This window comes from Octopus bimaculoides, chromosome 18, assembly GCF_001194135.2.
Source record: "Octopus bimaculoides isolate UCB-OBI-ISO-001 chromosome 18, ASM119413v2, whole genome shotgun sequence".
In the NCBI taxonomy this organism is placed as follows: domain Eukaryota; kingdom Metazoa; phylum Mollusca; class Cephalopoda; order Octopoda; family Octopodidae; genus Octopus; species Octopus bimaculoides.
The window spans coordinates 12,170,560-12,176,159 of record NC_068998.1 but is presented as its reverse complement, the minus strand read 5'-3'; the positions used below and the strand labels follow the sequence as shown (position 1 = coordinate 12,176,159).

General features: G+C 36.5%; 2 protein-coding genes across 4 annotated transcripts in view; one reads left to right on the top strand and one right to left on the bottom strand.

Moving 5' to 3' along the window:
* Positions 1–5,600, bottom strand: part of LOC106868651 (deoxyuridine 5'-triphosphate nucleotidohydrolase) — a 15,372-nt gene that overhangs the window by 7,403 nt on the left and 2,369 nt on the right. The window contains exon 1 of one of the 3 annotated variants that reach the window (XM_052974562.1): positions 199–350. The exons of the other annotated variants lie outside the window; for them this stretch is intronic. Within the exon in view, the coding sequence (XP_052830522.1) occupies positions 199–239 (41 nt within the window). The 5' untranslated portion in view covers positions 240–350. Of the gene's footprint in view, positions 1–198; positions 351–5,600 lie in introns of those variants that run through there. 3 annotated transcript variants of the gene reach the window in all.
* Positions 540–2,838, top strand: LOC106868647 (uncharacterized). The gene has a single exon (XM_014914014.2). It carries the CDS (start codon positions 690–692, stop codon positions 2,667–2,669), a length of 1,980 nt encoding a protein of 659 aa, XP_014769500.1. The 5' UTR covers positions 540–689; the 3' UTR covers positions 2,670–2,838.

Genomic DNA, 5,600 nt, shown 5'->3' with positions numbered 1-5,600 from the left:
CCCGAAAAACGAAAAAAAAAAAAAACTTAGTTTCTGTATACACACTGCTACAAGAACAGATACGATCATCATTTATACATATATACGCACACATTCATACAAAACGTATACATATAAATGGAAGCCCACACATACAAGCAATGCCATTCATTCATTCATAGACATAATGAAGTGGGCGAAGAAATGTATCGTACATACTAGATGTAGTCTTCACATCTTTCTGCAAAGCGTGTGTGCATATATTATCATTATTGATTTTATCATTCCTATATCAATTTAATTTCCTAGAAATTATATGCTAATACTTTTTTTTCAAGGCAGCATTTGCTTTATGCCTATCTAGTTCAGTAAATCACTTTTGAGTAAACACACCGTTTTATTTCATTCACTTCGGACCTGCATTAACAGACATCCAAATGCAGCAGCGAATTGTTAAGTTTTAAGTATATAGACCCATTGATCGAAACATAATTTATCGAAAACAAATGAACGAAAAAACAATTGATGGAAGTAACAGTTATTCGAATCAATAAGTAATCGAATTATAAATATTAAAACAATTTTGATTTTTAAAAGGTTTATAATGGTTTTATTAATACTATCTTTTTAAAAATTTTAAATGCTTATGTGCGCGCGTGCGTATGCATCATATTTGCGTCCCTTTGTCCCGAGATCGATGATATTGAAAAATGGCGGAATTCTTACGAAGTGATAAAGGAAACCCCTTGTTGTTATTCAATGGATACTTGTTCGTCAAAGAGAAGGAAGTTGGAAATAGAAGGTATTGGAAGTGCCAGAATTACAATAAGCACTGTAAATGTCGTGCCAAAACCGCTGGTGGTGAGATTATTTCTGTTTCTCGTGAGCATAACCATACTGCCAATCCAGCTAAGGTCGAAGCGCGCCGAATTACGGAAACAGTGAAAACCGAACCTGAAGGAACATATAACTCACCCCAGTTTGTAATTTCAAATGCAGCTTCAGATAATAGCATTGTTACAACTCCAGTACTACCTTTATATAATCATACAGTTATTCCAGCTAATGTCGTAGCGCCCCAACTTACGGGAAAAGTCAAGATTGAACTTGAAGAAACATGCGACTCTTCACCTCAGCAAGTAGTTGTAGTTTCAACTAAAGCTTCAGATAACAGCTTTGCTACAACTCCAGTACTACCCTCAGTAAGTAACATGAAACGAACTATTCAACTAGTACCTCGAGAACAAAGAGACAAATGTAGTAAAGAGTTTCCAGAGGGCCCTACCAAAGCTAAAAAAGCTAAATTTGTACAAAGCGAAAAAGGAAAACCTATGTTGTTAGTAGATGGATATTTGTTTGTTAAAGACAAGGAATTGAAAAATAAAAAATATTGGAAGTGTCAGAATTATAAAAAATATTGTAAATGTCGTGCCAAGACAGATGGGGATGAAGTCATTTCAGTTTCTGGGGAACATAACCATGCCGGTAATCCAGTTAATGTTGAAGTGCGCCGATTTATGGAAAAAATTAAGAACGACTCTAAAGAAACTCGCGATTCACCTCAATATGTAATTTTAAATGCTGCTTCTGATATTAGTAATCTAACAGTTCCCGCACTACCCCCGCTAAGTAGTATAAAACGGACAATTCGACGAGTGCGCCAACGAGAAATTTGCGGGTTGCCTGTACCCAACCATAGAAAAGACATAACCTTTCCTGACGAATATACCAAAACAAATAGGGGAGACGACTTCCTGTTGTTTGATTCGGGCCCAAGTGATGACAGAATGTTGATTTTTTCGACCCGACAAAATCTGTCTGTTCTTGATTCATGTCAAAATGTCTTCATGGATGGCACCTTTAAAACAGTGCCGGTTATATTTGATCAACTCTATACAATTCAAGGCCTTAAAAATGGATTTTGCCTACCTTTGATATTTGGATTGTTACCCAATAGGAAAGAAGAAACGTACATTAAATTTGTTAAGACACTAAAAACACTAGTACCATTTTCAAACATTGATTCAATTACTACAGACTTTGAACCGACAATGATAAAGGCCGTCAGGACAGAATTCGATTCCGTTAATCTTTATGGTAGTTTTTTTCATTTGGGGCATTGCCTATACAAAAAAGTATGCGCCTTCGATCTAAAAGAGAAATATGACACAGATGCACATTTTTCATTAAGTATTCGCATGCTTTTAGCTCTAGCTTTTGTTCCAACAGAGAAAGTGTATGAAGCATTTGGAGCGCTAGTAGATGGAGCAGTATATCCCCCAGAGGCCCTTCCAGTAGTTGACTATTTCGAAGACACGTGGCTAGGACGACCATGTATTCGCAACGGTCGCCGTCCACCCATATTTGACTTAAAGATGTGGTCCTGTTTTGACAGAATGCAACAGGATTTACCAGAAACAAATAACGCTATTGAAGTATGGCACCGAGCGTTTTTGCATCAAGTTTCGGCGAATCGGTCAACACTTTGGAAATTTTTAGAAGAGCTGAAGAGAGAACAATCTCTGAACGAGATTAATATAGAAAAATTACTCAGCGGAATGGAGTGCGAAACAAATACTAAAGAATGTCGGATTTCTGCAAAGCAGCTTAAAAAACTCACTGAATCGTTTCAAGAATACACCAATGTAGTCGACTATCTATGCGCAGTAGCTCATAACGTGAGACTATAACGCTTTTTATAATTTTTTTTTCATCAGCTTAATAACACCTTTTTTTTAAATATTGATTCAGTTTCTTGTGACTTTGAACAAGCTATGACAAAAGACCACAGGTTTTCAGACTATCAACACCACACACATTATATACAACTTAATTAAAAAAATAAAAAACATAATGTAATTTCCGCTCTTTAATCTTTTTTAATATTTCTAAAATCTGTTAATAATTCGACTAATTGTTGAATCGAGCAACTGCTACTTCGAACAACTGTCTTGTTTTTCGTTTAGCCATTTTCGATAAATTGCCACGCAGAGTTTTTCTTTGTATTTATTTTCGTTCACTTACAGTTTTCCAACAACCAGCTAAAATAGTCAACAACACATTGCTTGTACACTGCTAGCAGTGAAAAGCATATCATCGCCCCATATTACAATCAACTTTTTAAATCCTAAAACTCCTGAAATTTTAGAAGTTTTCAAAGTAAACGGAGTTAGCTCCCTTGTGACAGCAGTAAACAGACAAAATGTTTCCTTTCCATGTGATAATTTGACGATTTGCTAATGATGTAAAAACCACTAAATCAGAATTTTAGATATTTTAATATTCTCTTAGAGATAACGAGTCAATATACTAATTATGTAAAAAGGATAAAGCAATAATGTCCATATTTCTAAGAGTTTATATTCATATGATTGATTCTCCAGTCGGTTTTGACACATGAGGACCCTTCAACCTATCGAGTTAATGTTGAGTCGGGTATGTCATTACTCCTATCGAGAAGTTGCAAACCAGTCCAGAATGTGCAAGGCTGTGTGGATTACGGAACAGTGTTGCTGCTGTGCTTGATAATGCTTTCTTGTCCTTCATCTAGGCTCGCAAAATGGCACGAAAATGTAAAACTAAAGTTCTAAACGACCAGTCACAATCACTTTCCCGCGCGAGCATTAGATAATTAAATCATAACTGCGCCACACACTGGACTAAAAGTTTTTCACTCAACGACACACAAAATTGAATGAACAAAATCAACATTCTAACTGCACGCCAGAATATGTCATATGTAGCTACTTGGCTGACAAAATGAATGCAGAGAAAACCTCGAAAATCGCTGAAAAGAAAAATCCAGAAACTGAAGGAAAATGTCTTTTTTTCTATTTTATTAAAACCTGGAAACTGAAAGATTACTAACTAACCACATCGTATAGCAATGTCTAACATAAGATATGAATGTCGAATACGTTACGTTTGTGGATGAATACAATTTGTAAAAATAAGAAAAAATGCGTGAAAACACAAAACTTTGGAAATATTTTCGTTTGATAGTACGGGACCGTGCTGCTTTAGTAGTACCTGATAGTACTTATATGTGAATTGAAATACTTTATATGAAAATTTAGGTTACAGAAATTCTAAGTCAAAACAGAATTCGGCGCCAACAAGGTAACCGTACTGTCGCTCACAATTCATTCATCAAAATACTTTCCCGCTGTCTGTAAGTGTTTACCTAACATACTAGAAATAGCAGCTTAGCCCATTATCAACTCAAATCAAACTTTAAATAGTTTTAGCTGCTGTTTTTAGTATGTTCGACGACTACCTAGAGGCTTCTGTCTTCGGGCTAAAAAGATGGATTATGGCGGGAAAGTATGCTTTGAGCAGCGGTACGAAACCATCAGCAGCGCAAACTTTCGTGGTTTATCTTCAATGGTCTTCTTCCATATAAGTAATACCGCCCGTGTCATTCATTAATGAAAATATTTCTTGACAATAAAAGTAAATATTTTGGCAATCCTTCGATATAACTCGACAATTCACTTCGAATATCTTCGTGACCTCTGTGTGTGTGCCTGTTCTGTTTTTTATGTTTTGTCTAGTTATATCGAAGGATTGCCAATATTTTCTATTGTTTCAGTCGTTGGGCTGCGGCCACGCTGGGTCATCGCCTAAAGAATTTAGTGGAACAGATCGACCCCAGTACTTTATCCTCTTTTGCCACACCGCTATGTCGCGGAGACGTAAGCAAACCAACACCGATAAGTGGTGGTAGGAGACATACATATACGACGGGCTTCCACACAATTTCCGCTTACCAAATCCACTCATAAAGCTTTGATCGACTCAAGACTATAGCAGACACTTGTTCAAGGTGCCACGCAGTGGGAATGAATCTATAAAAACTTTTAGATAAGCATGTCTTTCAAACAAAGCATGCGTGACTTCCCAACCACTGGGTGGCACCTTGAGCAACTGTCTTTTACGATAGACCAACAAAAGCATTACGAGTGGATTTGGTAGACAAGACCAAGTTTTTTGCATTTCATTCATACACGTCCCTGAAGCGAAGGATGATCCACTTATTTTTAGATTTATTAAAACTTACGGAAGCCTTCTTAAGAGGAATGTAAATGTCACAATTAGAAATCTAGATATAAAGTCACAAGGTATACATAGAACATCAGAATAAGGCGGTGGGTGGACATTGGGGCATAACTACAGGGTTTTACCGGACATTGGAATTAGACACTGAGGGAAAATGGCTGTAACTTTTTTATTTTTTAATTTTGACGATTTTCGTTTTCGATAATGTGTTCTATATGTAACGGTCATGCGATTCCCTCTAAAAAATTTTTTTTTTGGCGATTTTCATTTTTGACATTGTGTTCTACATGTCCAGGTCGTACGAATAGCCTTCTCGCAACTTAGATGTGAAAATGAACGGCTTACATTTATATTGAAACAGTAAAAGGATCACATGTGGAGTCCCCACCACGAAACTTGATATGCTAGAAATAACAGCTAAACGCGGACAATCCAAATCTTGCATTGGTCCAGATGGACTATATGTAAATAAATATGAAGGAAAAAATGCGCTTTGGCAAACGGGGTTAGGGTTAGGTTTTGAGTTAGGGTAAACCTAACCCTAACCAGATTTGGCTGTTATT